Source organism: Oncorhynchus keta, chromosome 14, assembly GCF_023373465.1.
Source record: "Oncorhynchus keta strain PuntledgeMale-10-30-2019 chromosome 14, Oket_V2, whole genome shotgun sequence".
Lineage (NCBI taxonomy): Eukaryota > Metazoa > Chordata > Actinopteri > Salmoniformes > Salmonidae > Oncorhynchus > Oncorhynchus keta.
In genome coordinates, this window is record NC_068434.1 from 28,204,801 (window position 1) to 28,223,524 (window position 18,724).

Consider the following 18,724-nt stretch of genomic DNA (forward strand, 5'->3'; position numbering starts at 1 on the left):
GGATATTTGGGGAAAATGGTTCTGACTATGCAGGGGTTCATTCCATTTCAAAACCCTCATCCTACTCCACTCCCCCACACAGCCACTCATTTTCAATCTGATTGGCAAGCATACAATACATTAGTACAAAAGAAAGGCTACATACACTCACCGATCCCCATCTGCACAATCTCAAAACAACTTTATTTACAGTCAGAACTGGGCATTCACCATTTTTTTGCTGTCTTTACAGGGGCTTTCAAATTGTATGATCTTGATAACGATGGCTACATCACACGAGACGAGATGTTAAACATCGTAGATGCCATATATCTGATGGTGGTAAGTTATACAATGCTAAAATGTTCCAATGTCAAAGAGAAATGGTAGCATGCACATAGTGTTTTACATTTAACTAGGCAAGTCAGTTAAGAACAAATTCTTACTTACAATGACAGCCTAGGAACATTGGGTTAACTGCCTTGTGGAGAACAAAAGATTTAAAAAAAAAAAAACTTGTCAGCTCAGGGATTCGATCTAGCAACCTTTTGTTTACTGGCCCAACACTTGAACTACTAGGCTACCTGCCGCCCCCACTAAATACATTGACATGTATATTGACAGTATATTTGCCTCTGTACTCCAGGGGAACACTGTAGAGTTACCAGAAGAAGAGAATACACCTGAGAAGAGAGTGGACCGTATTTTTGCCATGATGGACAAGGTATATCGCTATATAAAACACTGTAGTAACCCAAAACCACCACCGTGGGTTATCAAATGTATTTATATAGCCCTTCTTACATCAGCTGATATCTCAAAGTGCTGTACAGAAACCCAGCTCAAAACCCCAAACAGCAAGCAATGCAGGCGTAGAAGCACAGTGGCTAGGGAAAACTCCCTAGAAAGGCCTAAACCTAGGAAGAAACCTAGAGAGGAACCCGGCTATGAGGGGTGGCCAGTCCTCTTCTGGCTGTGCAGGGTGGAGATTATAACAGAACATGGCCAAGATTTTCAAATGTTCATAAATGACCAGCATGGTCAAATATTAATAATCACAGGCAGAACAGTTGAAACTGGAGCAGCAGCACGGCCAGGTGGACTGGGGACAGCAAGGAGTCATCATGCCAGCTAGTCCTGAGGCATGGTCCTAGGGCTCAGTTCCTCCGAGAGAGAGAAAGAAAGAGAGAATTAGAGAAAGCATACTTAAATTCACACAGCACACCGGATAAGACAGGAGAAGTACTGCAGATATAACAGACTGACCCTAGCCCCCCGACACATAAACTACTGCAGCATAAATACTGGAGGCTGAGACAGGAGGGGTCAGGAGACACTGTGGCCCCATCCGATGATACCCCCGGACAGGGCCAAACAGGATGGATATAACCCCACCCACTTTGCCAAAGCACAGCCCCCACACCACGAGAGGGATATCTTCAACCACCAATTTACCATCCTGATACAAGGCCGAGTATAGCCCACAAAGATCTCCGCCACGGCACAACCCAAGGGGGGGTTATGATATGATATCATTATGTAACTACGTGTTGATCTTTGGTATGTTGGTAGCTATTTTGCACTTTGTTGTACAATTTATAGATCACTTTGTTGTTCAAGTAAGTGGCAGTACTATTGTAATGAACTAACTAGCAAAATCAACAGAAAAGACTGAATGTGGATTTGTTCTTACTGTTGTCCCTGTGCTGTAGTGCAGTGAGGCGGGGAGTGTAGTTTAACCTCTTAGCCATAGCCATCCCAGCGTCACTAACACTGCCTGCGGTGTATAAACACCACAGATTTATCCTCACCACCACAGCCCAGTGCTAATGCCCAGTCAGCTCACTCAGGCCCTCCTCGTCCTCGGCTTAGAGAGAGATGAGATAGAGCCAGCTTGGGTGTTTGTCAGTTCAATACCCAGTGCCAGAATCAGCCAATAGGATTGGCTTCAGAGCACAGCAGCAGCACTCAGTCAATTATATGGGCAGAGGGAAGAGAGCTGACCATCCAAGTGCACTGAACTAGATCAGCCAAGCCGTGTTGAACAGGCTCTGGTACTTTATTCAGGATTTCTTTGAGAAACACTTTTGCCCCCTGCTGGTAAGATTGAGTAAAGGTATCCTGATCTGCGATACAGCTGCAGTTCCATTGCATTCTCTTCTCCTGTATTCCTATTCCAGAATGCTGATGGCAAGTTGACCCTGCAGGAGTTTCAGGAGGGTTCCAAGGCAGACCCCTCCATTGTGCAGGCACTGTCACTGTACGATGGGCTGGTATAAGGCATAAAGTGTTTGGTGAGTAAAGCAGTGAAAACTTGTATATGTATGTATATATTAAAACCTGTATATTTATGTGTTTGTAAAAACCTGCATATGTTCAGTTGAAGTCGGAAGTTTACATACACCTTTCAACTCCGTTTTTCACAATTCCTGACATTTAATCCTAGTAAAAATTCCCTGTATTTGGTCAGTTAGGATCACCACTTTATTTTAAGAATGGGAAGTGTCAGAATAATAGTAGAGAGATTTATTTCAGCTTTTATTTCTCTCATCACATTCCCAGTGGGTCAGAAGTTTGCATACACTCAGTTAGTATTTAGTAGCATTGCCTTTAAATCGTTTAACTTGGGTCAAACGTTTGAGTTTACCTTCCACAAGCTTCCCACAATAAATTGGGTGAATTTTGTCCCATTCCTCCTGACAGAGCTGGTGTAACCGAGTCCGGTTTGTAGGCCTCCTTGCTCGCACATGCTTTTTCAGTTCTGCCATCACATTTTCCATAGGATTGAGGTCAGGGCTTTGTTATGGCCACTCTGTTATGGCCACACTTTGTTTTCCTTAAGCCATTTTGCCACAACTTTGGAAGTATGCTTGGGGTCATTGTCCATTTGGAAGACCCATTTGCCACCAAGCTTTAATTTCCTGACTGATGTCTTGAGATGTTGCTTCAATATAGCCACATACTCTTCCTGCCTCATGATGCCATATATTTTGTGAAGTGCACCAGTCCTCCCTGCAGCAAAGCACCCACACAACATGATGCTGCCACCCCCGTGCAGCATGGTTGGGATGGTGTTCTTCGACTTGCAAGTCACCCCCATTTCCCTCAAAACATAACTATGGTCATTATGGCCAAACAGTTCTATTTTTGTTTCATCAGACCAGAAGACATTTCTCCAAAGTATGATCTTTGTCCTCTTGTGCAGTTGCAAACCGTAATCTGGCTTTTTATGGCGGTTTTGGAGCAGGGGCTTCTTCCTTGCTGAGCAGCTTTTCAGGTTATATCGATATAGGACTTGTTTTACTGTGGATATATATAGGATTCGTTTTACTGTGTATATAGATACTTTTGTACCTGTTTCCTCCAGCATATTCACAAGGTCCGTTGCTGTTTAACTGGGATTGATTTGCACTTTTCGCACCAAAGTACGTTCAACTCTGGGAGACAGAACGAGTCTCCTCCCTGAGCGGTATGACGGCTGCGTGGTCCCTTGGTGTTTATACTTGCGTACTATTGTTTGGCCAGATGAGCGTGGTACCTTCAGGCGTTTGGAAATTTCTCCCAAGGATGAACCAGACTTGTGGAGGTCTCCAAAAAAAATGCAGAGTTCTTTGCTGATTTCCTTTGATTTTCCATGATTTCAAGCAAAGAGGCACTGAGTTTGAAGGTAGGCCTTGAAACACATACACAGGTACACCTCCAATTGACTCAAATTATGTCAATTATGTCACGTTCTGACCTTTATTTCCTGTGTTTTGTATTTAGTTAGTATGGTCAGGGCGTGAGTTGGGTGGGCAGTCTATGTTTGTTTTTCTAGGTTTTGGGAATTTCTATGTTTCGGCCTAGTATGGTTCTCAATCAGAGGCAGGTGTCATTGGTTGTCTCTGATTGAGAATCATACTTAGGTAGCCTGGGTTTCACTGTGTGTTTGTGGGTGATTGTTCCTGTCTCTGTCTTTGCACCAGATAGGACTGTTTTGAGTTTTCACATTTCTTGTTTTTTTGTAGTCAGTTGTTCATGTGTACCTTAACGCATTAAAAAGAACCATTGACAATTACCACGCCGCGTATTGGTCCTCTGATCCGTTTCGCCTCCCCTCTTCGGAAGAAGAGGAGGAAATTCATTACAGAATCACCCACCCAAACCGGACCAAGCGGCGTGGTAAAGGACAGCGACGACAGCAGCAGCAGCAGCAGCAACAACAGCGGCCAGCATCAGAGCAGAATCTGGACTACACAACTTGGGAGGAGATAGATAGGTGGGCGGTCGACCCAGGGAGAGTGCCGGAGCCCGCCTGGGATTCGATGGAGCAATGCAAGGAAGGTTACAGGAGAATGTGTTTGGCGAAGCCAGTGCGACAGGTACGAGAGGCAGCCCCAAAACATTTTTTTGGGGGGGGCACACGAGGTGTGGTACTAAGCCAGGTAGCAGACCTGAGCTCACTCCTCGTGCTTATGATAAGCAGCGCATTACTGGTCAGGCACCGTGTTATGCGGTTAAGCGCACGGTGTCGCCAGTGCGTGTCCATAGCCCGGTGCGCTATAGGGCAGCCCCCCGAAAGTGCCATGCGAGTGTGGGCATTGAGCCAGGGCGTATGGTGCCTGCTCAGCGGGTCTGGTCGCAGGTACGCAGTCTTGGTCCAGGTTATCCTGCGCCGGCTCTGCGTGCTGTGTCTCCGGGGCGCTGGGAGGGTGCAGTGCGTCCTCTGCCTGCGCTCCGCTCGTGCCGGGCAACTGTGGGAGTGGAGCCTAGGGGAGAGGTGCGTGTAGTAAGCACTAGATCTCCCGTGCTTACCCACAGCCCGGTTCAACCTGTGCCTGCACTCTGGAGGGTCCGGGCTCGAGTAGTTGTCCAGCCTGGGGAAGTGGTGCCAAGGTTGCGCACCAGAGCTCCAGTGCTCCCCCACAGCCCGGTCTTTCAGGCTCCTCCTAACACCAAGCCTCCTGAAGGTCTCCCCAGCCTGGTGGTTCCTGTGGCAGCCCCACGCACCAGGCTGTCTCTCAGTCTCCTCCCTGCAGGTGCTCCCGCCTGTCCGGCGCCGCTACCGGAGCGTCCCGCCTGTCCGGCGCCGCTGCCGGAGCCTCCCGCCTGTCCGGCGCCGCTACCGGAGCGTCCCGCCTGTCCGGCGCCGCTGCCTCCTGTGGCAGCCTCCCGCCTGGCTGAGCCCCTCAGCCCAGTCCGGCGCGCCGGAGCCCCTCAGCCCAGAGGCCTCCCGCGGCCGGGCCCCTCAGCCCAGAGGCGCCGGAGCCCCTCAGCCCAGAGGCGCCGGAGCCCCTCAGCCCAGAGGCGCCGGAGCCCCTCAGCCCAGAGACGCCGGAGCCCCTGTCCCTCTGTCCCGAGCCCCTCTGTCCAGTGGGGTCATTGAGAGGGGTTGCCATGGTGAGAAAGCCACGGAGGCGGACAATAAGGCGGACTAAGACAATGGTAAAGTGGGGTCCGCGTCCCGCGCCAGAACCGCCACCGCGGACAGACGCCCACCCAGACCCTCCCCTATAGGTCAAGGTTTTGCGGCCGGAGTCCGCACCTTTGGGGGAGGGGGGGTACTGTCACGTTCTGACCTTTTATTTCCTGTGTTTTGTATTTAGTTAGTATGGTCAGGGCGTGAGTTGGGTGTGCAGTCTATGTTTGTTGTTCTAGATTTTGGGAATTTCTATGTTTCGGCCTAGTATGGTTCTCAATCAGAGGCAGGTGTCATTGGTTGTCTCTGATTGAGAATCATACTTAGGTAGCCTGGGTTTCACTGTGTGTTTGTGAGTGATTGTTCCTGTCTATCTTTGCACCAGATAGGACTGTTTTGAGTTTTCACATTTCTTGTTTTTTTGTAGTCAGTTGTTCATGTGTATCTTAACGCATTAAAAAGAACCATGGACAATTACCACGCCGCGTATTGGTCCTCTGATCCGTTTCGCCTCCTCTTCGGAAGAAGAGGAAATTCATTACAAATTAGCCTATCAGAAGCTTCTAAAGCCATGTCGTCATTTTCTGGAATTTTCCAAGCTGTTTAAAGTAAACTTAGTGTATGTAAACTTCTGACTAACTGGGATTGTGATACAGTGAATTATAAATTACAATTAACAATTGTTGGGAAAATTACTTGTGTCTTGCACACGGTAGATGTCCTAACCGATTTGCCAGAACTATAGTTTGTTAACAAATTTGTGGAGTGGTTGAAAAATGAGTTTTATGACTCCGACTTCAACTGCATGTATGTGTAAAAACCTGTATGTATGTGAGGGGTTGGGGTTAAAAGCTGAAGTAACAGTTTGGTTGGACCTTGTGTGTAATTGACCAATAAAGTGATTAATCTCTTTATCTTAATCATGCAGCATCCCAGTGATGGAAATGTCACATGGTTCTACATATCATACAATCACATTTTTGTTGTTGTTGCTATAATTAGAGAAACTATGAATTGTGGTCAATTGATCTGTTGAGGATGACATGGTACAGTGGTCAGAGACTCGCATGGTCTAAAAACAATACAGAGCAGCCGTTGTCAGACCACAGCTGCAAAGAGGACAGTTAGCTGGTCTCCTCCCTCTGTCTAATGTATTCAACTGCCCATTATTGCCAATTGTAGCTGATGTTCGGCTCAACATGTGACAGAGTTTTTGAGCTCAATATAGACAGATCCATGGGGCCGCTTGGGTTTAAAGTAGCCTTGCATTTACTTCTTATAGAGTTCAGGGTCCCTTATTGTCAATAGGATCTTGCACTGTTTGTTTCCATGTCTGATTTCATTGCCACATTGAACTCAATGGTGATTATTATTACAGATTCCCAAGTGAATCTAACACAGTGCCATCACCTGCTATGAGAAGAAGCATCTACAAACATCAACATCCCTCCATGCACCATCCAGAAGGAGACGTGGGAGGGTGAGGAGGCGGGCACAGACTTGTGTAATACTGTCCTCAATTGCACATATTCATCTCCACTAAGCATTGAAAACAACTCGGAGCCCTCTGATATTACAACATGTGAAATAAAATAAGGGCAAGAGGGTAAGAGACACTGAACGTAACATGCGAGGAAGGAATTTGTTGATGGTATATGTCTGTGGACTTCATTCAAGAACTCAAACAAGGGATGGACAGCACTGAAGAGCAGCTTTAGAGAGAGTCTAAAGGTTGTTTTTCCCTGTGGTCTACACTGGAGGATACCCCTTGAGGTGTGTGTGAACTGTGAACGGCGCTCAACAGAGCCATAGTGGTGTGACATGGCTACCTGAAAGACTACAGCGGGAGACATCAACAGGCACTGATTTGAGAGTGTGGAGAGAGATCAACTTGTTTATAAACCCATGTACATATGAAATAGTATACACTGAGTGTACAAAACACGAGGAACACTTTCCTAATATTGCGTTGCACCACCTTTTGCCCTCAGAACAGCCTCAGTTCTGTTGAGTGTGAAAAACCCAGCAGTGTTGCAGTTCTTGACACACTCAAACCGGTGTGTCTGGCACCTACTACCATATCCTGTTCAAAGGCAATTAAAATGAATGTCTCAATTGTCTCAAGGCTTTAAAATCCTTTTTTAACGTGTCTCCTCCCCTTCATCTACACTGATTGAAATGGATTTAACAAGTGACATCAATAAGGGGTCATAGCATTTACCTGAATTCACCTGGTCATTCTATGTCATGGAAAGAGCGGGTGTTCCTAATGTTCTGTACACTCAGTGTAAATAGGTGTGTAACATTTAATATTTGTTGCTTTGTTGCATTTGTTGGAGTGCTGTTTATTCACATGAAATGAAGCTTAAGACTTTAAAAAAATGGTATGCCTTTTTTTTATCCTCCTTCAAAAACAAACTGCTTCCTTCTGAGGAGATTTCTTTTATATTTTTATTTGAGTGGAAAGTGGGCAGGGAGTGGCTTTTGTAAGGATTCATTTATTATGTTTGTGGTATGTGCCTCCTATTGTGTTCGATGTCTGTTCCCTTTCCCATCAGCACTACCATCAAGGCACTGTAATGTTTAAAGCCACTTCTTGAATGGCATGACCAAGCAACACAGTGTAATTCTTCACAGTTGACATATCTCAATTGAGGCTCATTATTTCCTTTGAGCGCATCTTACTCCACCTTGTGTATACACAAAGCTTCGGCTATTGAGAACAAACAGGCATACATTCTCGTTGTAAAGCTGTTTGCGGGCTGTGTGTTTGAGCCTGTCGTCTTTGTGTCTGTCCTGTGTGTTCAACAGAAATCACAGATCCCAGCATGCGATGATGCTTTTTCCCCTCCAGTCTCGGTTATTTCAGTCTGAACATTAGGTATTTGTCAGCTTCATTGATTTAGCCTTACTCAAGTGAGAAAGATCATTTCCCCCTGTGCTGTCATTTACATTTAAGAACACAGAGCACAGAATAAAAATCATTTTAAAAGTGGCTGGCTTTACATTTGTGTGATTGAATTTATTTCCTAAATCGTGGCTCGGTTCCCTCAAATGCCCTTTATTCGAAATGGGATACAGGAACAGAACTCAGAAAGTGGTTGAAGTCATTATTTAATGGAGATTCTGGCTTTTGTACAATTGAAACATAAATGACCCTGTTATCATTAATTAGGGATTTATCCATCAAAGCCTGGTGGTCTCACTTGGTGATACAAAGACTAACTTGTTCATTAAACAGAGCTTTATGACAGTTCATAGATATGAGTAAAGAGTGCTTTCCATTTCAAACCCATACTCTAGTCTAACACCATAGGCTCGCAGTGTAAGCTTTTATGCCCTAACTTTAAGTATTCCTACAGCAGACTGCCTCACTTCAAATGGTCCATTAAGAAGTAGTGATGTTCTTGATGTGCCATCACTGTGTGGGTGAAAAATAAAATCAAATCAAATCAAAATGTATTTGTCACATACACATGGTTAGCAGATGTTAATGCGAGTGTAGCGAAATGCTTATGCTTCGTGATTGGGTTTATAGTGGCTGGGTACAGGCTAGGCAGGTTCTCAGCAAGTTAAACACTGTCTGTTCATTCTTATCCATCTGGTTGAGTGCAGGAGATCTTAGAGCCATTAGAATTGGAGTTACTACGTGGTGCAAAAGGGGGACGAAAGTGTGCCATGCTCATACAGTGCCTTCGGAAAGTATTCAGACCTCTTCATGTTTTCCAAATGTTGTTACATTACAGCCTTATTCTAAAATGTATTCAATAAAAAAAAATCTCATCAACCTACACACAACAACCCATAATGACAAAGTGAAAAAAGGTTTTCAGAAACTTTTGCAAATGTATAAAAAATTAAAAACAGATAGATACCTTATTGACATAAGTATTCAGACCTTTTGCTATGAGACTCAAAATTAAGCTGAGGTGCATTCTGTTTTCATTGATCATCTTTAAGATGTTTCTACAACTTGATTGGAGTCCACCTGTGGTAAATTCAATTGATTGGACATGATTTGGAAAGGCACACACCTGTCTATATAAGGTCCCACAGATGACAGTGCATGTCAGCAAAAACCAAGCCATGAGGTAGAAGGAATTGTCTGTAAAGCTCCATGACAGGATTGTGTCAAGGCACAGATCTGGGGAAGGTCCCCATTGAAGGTCCCCAAGAACACAGTGGCCTTCTTTCATTCTTAAATGGAAGAAGTTTCGAACCACCAAGATTCTTCCTAGAGCTGTCCGCCCGGCCAAACTGAGAAATCGGGGAAGAAGGGCCTTGGTCAGGGAGGTGACCAAGAAACCGATGGTCACTCTGACAGAGCACCAGAGTTCCTCTGTGGAGATGGAAGAACCTTCCAGAAGGACAACCATCTCTGCAGTACTCCACCAATCAGGGCTTTATGGTCGAGTGGAAGCCACTCCTCAGTAAAAGGCACATGATAGCCAGCTTGGAGATTGCCAAAAGACACTTAAAGAACTCTCAGACCGTGAGAAACAAGATCATCTGGGCTGCTGAAACCAAGAGTGAACTCTGGCCTGAATTCCAAGTTTCACGTTTGGAGGAAACCTGGCACCATCCCAACAATGAAGCATGGTGGTGGTAGCATCATGCTGGGGGATGTTCTTCAGCGGCAGGGACTGGGTGACTAGTCGGGATCGAGGGAAATATGAATGGAGCAATGTACAGAGAGATCATTGATGAAAACCTGCTCCAGATCGCTCAGAATCGCAGACTGGGTCAAAGGTTCACCTTTCAACAGGACATTGACCCTAAGCACACAGCCAAGACAACGCAGGAGTGGCATCGGGAAAAGTCTCTGATTGTCCTTGAGTGGCCCAGCCAGAGCCCAGACTTGAACCCGATCAAACATCTCTGGAGAGACCTGAAAATAGCTGAGCAGTGGCGCTCCCCATCCAACCTGTCAGAGCTTGAGAGGATCTGCAAAGAAGAATGGGAGAAACTCCCCAAATACAGGTGTACCCAAGAAGACTCAAGGCTGTAATCGCTGCCGAAGGTGCTTCAACAAAGTACTGAGTAAAGGGTCTGAATACTTATGTAAATGTGATATTTCCATCTTTTATTTGTAATCCATTTGCAAAAATGTCAAAAAAATGTTTTTTTTTGCTTCGTCATGATGGGTTACTGTGTGTAGATTGATGAGGAGGGAAAATACATTTTAGAATAAGGCTGTAACATAACAAAATGTGGAAAAAGTCAAGCGGTCTGAATACTTTCCGAATGAGCTGTTTGTCTGAATTATGACCTGGTTGGTTCAGAAAGAGAAAATGTCTGTCATTGTAGCAAACAGCTTTAAGTTCTTGTTTTGCAGCAGCATCCTATAAACGGTATTGTTTCTAACCCTAACCCTAACCCTAACCCTCTTTTATATGCTTTTCTTGTGTAAGAAGAAATGTGGAATAGGAGACTGAAATGATAATTCCTTTAGTCACAGAAGTGTGACTCTAAATCTCTGTCGATTTCCTGTTATTTCCTGTCAGACACCAATGGTTATTTTTGGGGTCTCTGAATTGTCCACAATCTAGACATCCCCTTTCCTTCCTCATGTAGGTTGCCTTATCTCCTCGCCAAATGTACGGATATGCTACCTCGGTCTCACGACTTGCATGGCGTGACAGTTACATATTTATTTGGGCTCAAATAAATCTAATGAAAAAAATACAGACAATAGATCACTGAGAGCGAATGCTTCAGCATGTGATGCAATCGAAGTATCCGCTCTTATCAGAATGTGTAATCTGAAGAGAAAGAGACGTTTGGCTTCCTAAACCTTTCCTCTGAAAACACATCTGGTACAGTATTTCTCTGTATCTTGTCAGGCCACTGATTCCATTCATGCACCAGAGGGATAGTATACTGTTATGACAGGCTACTACCAGAGAGTAGCATGTACAAACTTAGATGCCAGCTGAATATAAACGCTGCTATTTATAAAACCCAAGCCATTTGGACAATGCTCTTCAGTCATGACCACAAATATTATCCACTGTAAAAGTTGTGCACAATTGCTTTGCACCAGACTAGGTTGGCCGGATCCAATGCTGTTAGATAAAGTGTACCCAGCCAGGAGAATTTGGGATATGGGGTTGGGGCTGGAAGTCATAGCCGGGTCAAGTTACACACACAAAAAAAATCTGCTTGTTCCTACTCAGGACCCGTTTAACACCCATCTCCGCCCCCGTTCTGAGCGCTCAGCGTTACATTTCTCCAGGGGAGAAGCTCGTTCCAGTCCCTCCAAACGTTTGTACATGGATGTAACTCGGAGGAAATAACGTGCTACATCATCTACTCTAGATCGGTGTGCATTTCAATTGAGGCAACATTTCCAATGATTGTATTTCTATAGGCCTAGGTGATTTTTTTTATTCGCCAAACGTTTTGTGTTTTAACTGGTTTGTTACATTTCTGAAAACAAAAACAGATGCAGTGAATTGATAATGACCGGTATTATGTTGAAGTGCCTTGTCTTGGCGCTCTTTATTTGCGGGTCCAAAGTACTGGCTGACCTGCGAGTTGAGGGGGTCCAGGAGGACTTTGATTCCATGGACAGTGACAGCGCTTCAACCCTGGCCTTTGTGTTCGACGTTACCGGCTCAATGTACGACGACCTCAAACAGGTGATAGAGGGCGCTTCTCGGATCCTGGAAAAGACCCTCAACCGGAGGACCAGACCCATCAAAAACTTTGTCCTCGTCCCGTTTCATGATCCAGGTAAAAAAAAAATAAAGATGAAAAGTTGCAGAACTCGAATTATTTCTTACAAGAGTAAAACAAGAGTAAGAGATTTAGCATTTTTTTAAATGACAATAGGCCTACATTATTTACATTAAACAATTGACATTAACAATTGATTTCAGTCTCCTGCATTTCACTCATGACTTATCTTAATATTTACTAGCCAAATCAACTGTAGCCTATACAGTATAACCTTATCTGATTTATATTATGCAAATTATTATCCATTGGCTAATCGGAGGTTTTTAACTGGAAGCAAACTACAAATTACAGATGTTTATGGCTCTGTTTCATGATAAACAAATTCGAAAAATAAGACACTAATTGGGTCTTTCCACGAAATGAGTACCTTTTGCAACCCTTTGATATTTTAATTAGAAGTTGTGCACCAATGTTGAATAACATTTTAAAAGCCTGTTGTATTCAATGAAGTGCCCTTTAATATATACCACATGGAGAATTCAATAAATCAGATTTGTATATGAATAAAGACTTGCCAATGTGCCAACATTCCAGGAAGATTTTAATGAACTTAACCAAGTTTTCGCCATCAGTGTCCTAGTTATTTTGTTGCTTTGACAAAGTCATTTCTGGAGATGAGTATTTATTTCATGTGAGTAGTGATACATTTGAACAAAAAACAACCTGTCCCTCATTTTAAGGTCAACCCTGTTATGTGAACTGAACTCTTGTATTAATATGTTGAAACTATTCCTTTTAAAATATATTTTTCAAAAGAAACATTGAACATCTATCTAATAGTCAAATCATAATATAAAAGCAAGCGAGCTGGCTGGCTGGCTCTACTGTTTTTGCCCATTTTCTGGTGTTTTGTGGTGGAAAACCGAGTGAGTCTAGCATACTGTAACACTTCAACCCTGTTACCCCATAGATAGAAAACCTAGAAGTATTTTAACAATTTTTGTTTGTTTGTTGTGAAGCTTGCATTCAATTGCCCCTCTGTTGCACCCAACAAGCTTCCATTTCCCCTGTCACAAGGGGATTTATGGCTGATGAAAGATGAAATCGTCACCCCTGTTATCGTCAACCCTGTCACTTTATTTGGCACTTTATAAACCTCTTGAGATGGTAAAGCAGGTGTTGTATTAAGTTGAACATGTGCTCCTTATGACAGAATGTTAAAATGAGGTGATATCAACCACAACAGAAAATCTTTAAGTTACACATCTCAAAAGGCACGACTTGGTGGAACAACCCAGCTACATTTGAGGCTACAGTTAGTGTGCTTAACATGACTCACACAGAGGAACAGGATAACTGGGCTAAAGGGGATGGCAACAGGTAAGCTTCTTCCCCAAGCGTCCCTCTTCCAATCTCCCTCTATGGGAAAGCTGGAGTTTGAAAATAGAGAGTGCCCTATTGGGGGAGGGTGTTTGAGCCCTGATGAGAAGCATATGCTGCCTGCTTGTGTGTAATTACCCCAATCACCCCCCATCCACCCCTCCGGAAAGCCTACCAGCCCCAGTAACCAAGCCTGGGTCTAAGAGCTGGAAGTTGGGAGGGGGATGTTGTGCTCGGCTAGCTACACTAACGCCACACATTCTGTCTTTGGGGACCTTGTAAAACTCCTGAGATTGCAAAGAAACTGGGTGATTGGCAAAGAGGCGTGACAGTATCCATGTTTTATGGGCTTTTATGAGTGAAGTGGGGACAAAGATTTAAAAAGCCTGACAAGAAAAAGACGGTGGGTGAGCGAGAGAGAGAGAGTGACCAAGAAATAATCACCAGGCAGACTGACAGTCTGACATGTCCACAAATTATCAATGTCTATTGTAATAGTTATATTTAGTAAGCACGGCTTGCAATTTGATGGCAAAGCTTGAAGCACACACGCCACACGTACACACACAAACACACACACAAAAACACACATACGTTGGCCCCACCCCAACCTACCGGGCCCATCCCTCACACTTGAGTGAAATACTGTTCTATATGCTAACCTATTCTCTATCACAAACAATATATTCTCTGTTTGTCGGTTAATGTTTACTGCTACATCAATCATCCCTTGAAGGAGTCCAAATAAGTGTCCAATCTTAGCAGGCTGTTATTTGTCATGCTGGGATACACTGCAGTATGAGAGGGGACCAGGTCACTCTCTGTTAAAGGGCCAATGCAGGAACTTGTTATCCCAAAATCAAATCATTACTGTGATTGTTTTCAATTCAAATGGTTAAAAAAAAGTATTATTTCAACCTCACGTCTTTGACTTTCATTTATCCCTTATTTTCCCAGGTAAGTTGATTGAGAACACGTGCTCATCTACAGCAACCACCTGAGGAATAGTTACAGAGGAGAGGAATGGGCCAATTGAAAGCTTGGGATGATTAGGTGGCCATGATGGTTTGAGGGCCAGAGTGTGAATTTCAAAACCTACAGTGAAATGCTTACTTACAAGCCCTTAATCAACAATGCAGTTTTAAGAAAAATAAGTGTTAAGTAAAAAATAGTAAAACATTTGAAATAAAAGTAACAAATAATTAAAGAGCAGCAGTAAAATAACAATAGCGAGGCTATATACAGGGGGTACCGGTACAGAGTCAATGTGCGGGGGCACCGGTTAGTCTATGTAATTGAGGTAATATGTACATGTAGGTAGAGTTAAAGTGACTATGCATAGATAACAAACAGAGAGTAGCAGCAGCGTAAAAGAGAGGGGGGGCAAGGCAAATAGTCTGGGTAGCCATTTGATTAGCTGTTCAGGAGTCTTATGGCTTGGGGGTAGAAGCTGTTAAGAAGTATTTTGGACCTAGACTTGGCACTCCGGTACTGCTTGCTCTTGTGGCAGCTGAGAGAACAGTCTATGACTGGCGTGGCTGGAGTCTTTGACAATTTTTAGGGCCTTCCTCTGACACCGCCTGGTGTAGAGGTCCTGGATGGCAGGAAGTCTGGCCCCAGTGATGTATAGGGCCGTACGCACGACCCTCTGTAGTGCCTTGCGGTCACAGGCCGAGCAGTTGCCATACCAGGCAGTGATGCAACCAGTCAGGATGCTCTTGATGGTGCAGCTGTAGAACTTTTTGAGGATCTGAGGACCCATGACAAATCTTTTCAATCATCTTAGGGGGAAAAGGCATTGTCATGCCCCCTTCACGACTGTCTTGGTGTGTTTGGACCATGATAGTTTGTTGTTGATGTGGACACCAAGGAACTTGAATCTCTCAACCTTCTCACTACAGCCCCATGATAATGGGGGCATGCTCAGTCCTCCTTTTGCTGTAGTCCACAATCATTTAGCCAGGACACCGGGGTTAACACCCTACACAGGGCAATGTCTCCAATCACTTCCCTGGGGCTTTGGAATCTTTTTTTAAAATGGACAAGAGGAAACAGTGCCTCCTACTGGCCCTCCAACACTCCAACACTGGTCTCCCATCCAGGACCAACCCTGCTTAGCTTCAGTGGCAAGCCAGCAGTGGGATGCAGGGTGGTTTGCTGTTTGACTGCACTGGTCCTTTAACTTCAGCACTAAACACAACTAATGATTACTCAGTCATCATGGGCTTTTTGACCCAGAGATGGCACAATACCCCCACAGACATGCTATATTATTATATCATCTAGCATGTATGTGATACTTAATTGTCCACCACTAATGAATTAGAGTATTGCAAGCAATATTTTTGAGTGAGCAGCATGGACTACCATTTAACCATGGACTATCATCCAGAACCCTATAATTATCCAGTGCAACTGACCTTTCGTTTTATCTTTCATTTTCATCTTTTATTGATTGTCCTTTGATTATCCAGCCAATCGTCATGTATAATGTTAATAGCGTCCACATGATGTGTTCTTCTAGACATTGGCCCTGTGTCCATCACCACTGACCCAAAGAAGTTCCAGCAGGATCTGCAGGAGCTGTTTGTCCAGGTGTGTACCAGAACCAAAGCCTGTTACAGCGTTAGAGCTATACCACCTCTGCCAGAACATCTGACAGACTCCATAGGATAGGCTGTACATGCTTGATATCAATATGTAGACCAGGAAAGAGGTAGGCTATGCAGGATCTGTACAATATAAATGCAGACTACTTAGAATATAAAGCCCATAGACTCTATAGTCAATACAGTATACTATCGTTTTCTAACCTCAATAAGATTATGGTTAGGCTACACAGCATAGCACAGGTCTATGCATAGTGATGTATTGCTTGCTCCTATTGAGGCCCTCAATGATGGCGTTGGATCAATGGTCTGTGTGTTGTCTTCTCTCAGGGAGGTGGAGACTGTCCAGAGATGAGTGTAGGAGCCATAAAGAAGGCCCTGGAGGTGTCTCTACCAGGCTCCTTTATCTACGTGTTCACTGACGCCAGGGCCAAGGACTACCACCTCAAAAGGGACGTGCTGCAACTGGTGCAGCTCCGACAGTCACAGGTAACGATTGATTGCAAATGTATGATTACAATAATCTCAGTATAAGTTGAGTAATGATAACCTTCCACTGCTGTCCTCTGTGTGCACCCAGGTTGTGTTTGTCTTGACTGGGGACTGCGGAGACCGCTCTCAGCCTGGGTACAGAGCCTATGAGGAGATCGCTGCCACCAGCTCTGGACAGATCTTTCATCTGAACAAGCAGCAAGTCAATGAGGTGAGAGGTCATCAAACAAATTGATATTATTTTCAAGCATACTGACGAGGTTGTGCTGAGTCAATGGTCAACCATAGTGTGATTTGTCTGTAAGAAGCAAAGGTTTATTGTCTCTTCAGGACATGGGTTAAATAAAATGCAGGTGGGTTCAAGTGAACAAATGGTTTATGGAGAATATTTGATATGTGAAAGCAGTTGAAAGACTAGCGATATGAATCCCATATCACCCGAACATGTAATCATTGTATAGTTCATAGACACACATCAAATATTTTCGAAGTTAATATTAAACTCACCAGGAACTACATAGTAGGGGTGAGTGATTCCTTTATCTTATCATGTAACTTAACCCCAAATCTTGGAAGCCAAATTCAACGAGGCTCAATAACTCCCAATCAAACATAAAAGAAGCCGGTTTCCTTTGGGAGAGACAGTGGTATCATGAATACATCACATGAGATGGCTGGGCTGAGGAGAGGGCAGCTCTACACTGGAGCCAAGTATGACTGTTCACTGGGAGAGGTGGCTCACTGAACCCCTGAACCCAGTTCTCAATGTGTGTTTTTATGTGTGTCTGCTTTCTTTCAACTCATGCCGGTTTTTATGTATACAAGTATGTATGGTGCATGTGTGTATGTGTGTATGTGTGTATGTGTGTGGGATTTGGTTCTATGAGCACTTCCTAGCCTCCACAGTTCATTGAGGAGTGTCTGAATGGCATGTCCACATTGCAGGACAGTGCTGTGATGGTTAATAGTGAGGAGCTATCTTGTCCCCCCCCAATAGAAACCAGTCCTCTCAACCTGGGCCCGAGTGTAGATAGTGACAGGAGTGCCTTTATGTTTTAATGTGACCCATTATTAAAATGTCATGCTATTCTCTCTACTCATTTAGTATGGAGCCACATGGAGAACTACTACCGTATTTCAGTTGCATTTACAACCAGTGGGATTGTAACTCCTAGGTGGCATGTTATTACTAAATGAATGTAAATCCTTTAATCCTTAGAAACCACATGAATACCTCACGTCTAACTAACATCTTCCCCCTTAATATAAGTTTAATAAACTGTTGCCAAATCAAATATACATAGTGTTTTGTGGTCTCGGGGAGAGAGGTGGAGAGAAAACAGACTGCTTATTTTACTGTCTAATCCCAGGATATGATCTGTCATGGCTTCCCTTTCCAACACAGCTGCCCACTGGAGCTGGCTCCAAGTCCACACACAACAGCTCATTGTGAAACCTTGTGTGTGACACTCCTTCAACTCTTAAGACTTAACTTGTTGTTATCACTGGAGCAAATAGCCAAACAATCCCGAGCTCGGGTAGAACAAGAACACTCTAACACTAATGGTCCTAATGATCACAGAGGCTATCCTCAGTTCTCAGTGTGTGAATGATGTGAAGAGGACTGAGAACCTGGCCAAGATAAATCGTTCTGGGCTCTGGGAGGTTTCATCCATGCACGAATCCATGCATATTGTGGATGTCTGTTCTGTTGCCTCAGCTTAGACTCAATAAGGGTGAGAAAGAGACAGGACAGGCCATGAGCTCATGAGTTATTGCCCTCCCATCTATAATCTACTGTAGACTGTTTAAGATCACCATGGCAGTATCCTGGCCAATGCATGTTCATGTCTCTGTGTTCAAATCCACACCTGTGGAGACTGCTGAGGGGAGGACGGCTCATAATAATGGCTGGAACGGAGCTAATGGAATGGCATCAAACACATGGCTCCCATGTGTTTGATGCATTTCATACCATTCCACCTATTCCACTCCTGTAATTACCACAAGCCCATCCTCCCCAATTAAGGTGCCACCAACCTCCTGTGATCCACATGTACTCCTCTCTGAAATAGCTGGACTTCCTTCCATAAAAGAACCACTGGAAAATTGGCCAAATGATTTCAGGTGGGCCCAGTAGTGAGTTAAAGCGACAGGAGTGTTTGTGAAAATATAAATGAAATCC

The 18,724-nt window shown here is 44.2% G+C and overlaps 2 protein-coding genes across 4 annotated transcripts in view; both read left to right on the forward strand.

Annotated features, from left to right (window-relative positions):
* LOC118393142 (neuronal calcium sensor 1-like) overlaps positions 1–8,710 on the forward strand; it is a 33,934-nt gene extending 25,224 nt beyond the window's left edge. For 2 of the 3 annotated variants that reach the window (XM_035785496.2, XM_035785497.2), the window contains 4 exons: positions 233–321; positions 626–703; positions 2,160–2,273; positions 6,756–8,709. In XM_035785496.2, coding sequence (XP_035641389.1) covers positions 233–321; positions 626–703; positions 2,160–2,258 — 266 coding nt within the window. In that variant the 3' untranslated portion in view covers positions 2,259–2,273; positions 6,756–8,709. Of the gene's footprint in view, positions 1–232; positions 322–625; positions 704–2,159; positions 2,274–6,755 lie in introns of all 3 variants that reach the window. The other variant, XM_052461455.1, reaches the window with a different exon arrangement.
* A 2,891-nt stretch (positions 8,711–11,601) lies between these two features.
* hmcn2 (hemicentin 2) overlaps positions 11,602–18,724 on the forward strand; it is a 71,581-nt gene continuing 64,458 nt past the window's right edge. The window contains exons 1-4 of the mRNA XM_035787317.2: positions 11,602–12,112; positions 15,963–16,033; positions 16,378–16,536; positions 16,628–16,750. Of these exons, the coding sequence (XP_035643210.2) occupies positions 11,839–12,112; positions 15,963–16,033; positions 16,378–16,536; positions 16,628–16,750 (627 nt within the window). The 5' untranslated portion in view covers positions 11,602–11,838. The remainder of the gene's footprint in view (positions 12,113–15,962; positions 16,034–16,377; positions 16,537–16,627; positions 16,751–18,724) is intronic.